At 47.3% G+C, this 1,346-nt stretch overlaps 1 protein-coding gene across 1 annotated transcript; it reads right to left on the reverse strand.

Moving 5' to 3' along the window:
• Positions 1-387: 387 nt before the first annotated feature.
• Positions 388-1,344, reverse strand: LOC107124170 (olfactory receptor 1020-like). Its single transcript, XM_015427556.1, has one exon. The coding sequence runs from the start codon at positions 1,342-1,344 to the stop codon at positions 388-390; it is 957 nt and encodes a 318-aa protein (XP_015283042.1).
• Positions 1,345-1,346: the final 2 nt, after the last annotated feature.

The raw sequence follows: 1,346 nt of genomic DNA on the forward strand, positions 1-1,346 counted from the left end.
TTCTAGCTATAACTCCTTGGCTTTCTAATGGCTACATCTTCTTCATTTCTAATAATAACATTATACAAGCATTTAAGCTTTGTATTTTGAGAGTATGAAATAATTTATTATTCATTTATTTAAAGGATTTTTGTATCTTCTTTCCACTCAAAATATGAAAATATTGAGGCCAAAGGAACATAATGTGGCACAGAAGACCAACGCCGGAGTCAGCTTGGTGTGGCACTTGCCATGAACAATGAGCTTTGCCAGGCAAAGGGGGCAAACAGAGCTGACCCCTGATGGTGAGGAAAAGGAGGAGCCAGAAGTCTCTTGGACAGGGTTGGCAAAAAGGTATAACTGACCATGAAGGGTACAAATACTGACAGATTCTGCAAATGTTCTCCCTTACTGCTTGTAAGACCCCATGTAGACCTTCCTCTGACTTTCCAGAACCTTCTTCAGAGCACCTTTGACCTCTTTGTTCCGGAGGCTGTAGATGAGGGGGTTCAGCATTGGGGTGATGATGCAGTACATGGTGGAGACCAGAGTGTCGATCTCTAGGGAATAACCAGCGCTTGGACGGTTATAGTTAAGGACTCCAGTTCCAAAGTAAATGATGACAACAGTAAGATGAGAAGCACAGGTGGAAAAAGCTTTGCGCTTGCCGGCGGCGGAACGGATCTTCAAGATGGAGGACAGGATGAAGAAGTATGAGAAGACAGTGAACAGGAAGAGCGCCATGCCCACAAAAAGGCTTGCTATTTGGATTACCAGTTGATTGATATGCGTATCATTGCAAGAAATTTTCATCAACGGAGGAATATCGCAGATAATGTGATGAATCTGGTTGACGCCGCAAAAGTGCAACCTGGAGCTGAGAGCTGTGTGGAGAGCAGCGTCTAGAAAGCCCCAGACCCAGGTGGCCAAGGCGAAAATGGCGCACACCTTGGTGTTCATGAGGTGGGAGTAATGCAAAGGCTTGCAGATGGCGGCATAGCGGTCATAGGCCATGACGGCCAGCACTGCAGCCTCTGTCCCCGTGAATGACATCAGGAAGAACATCTGGGCCAGGCACTGGTTGTAGGTGATGGTCTGTCGCTGGCGCAAGAAGTTCACCAGGATCTTGGGGACTGTGACGGAGGAGATGCAGATGTCGAGGCAGGAGAGATGGCTGAGGAAGTAATACATGGGCGTATGGAGGCTGGGATCCAGTTGAATCAGAGTACATATTGTGAGGTTCCCTAGTACAGTGACCAGGTAAATGGCTAGGAATGGCAGGAAGAGGTAGATGTGGCTGTCTGGAATGCCGGAGAAACCTAGGAAGACAAATTCCACCACCTGTGTCTCATTCCTCACTCCCATTG

The sequence above is a fragment of the Gekko japonicus genome, unplaced genomic scaffold, assembly GCF_001447785.1.
Source record: "Gekko japonicus isolate JY-2015 unplaced genomic scaffold, Gekko_japonicus_V1.1 scaffold12609, whole genome shotgun sequence".
NCBI classification, from domain to species: Eukaryota; Metazoa; Chordata; class Lepidosauria; order Squamata; family Gekkonidae; genus Gekko; species Gekko japonicus.

What these genes read in the sequence shown, in the direction of transcription:
- LOC107124170 (XM_015427556.1), bottom strand. Translation starts at nt 1,344, where the DNA reads ATGGGAGTGAGGAATGAGACACAGGTGGTGGAATTTGTCTTCCTAGGT.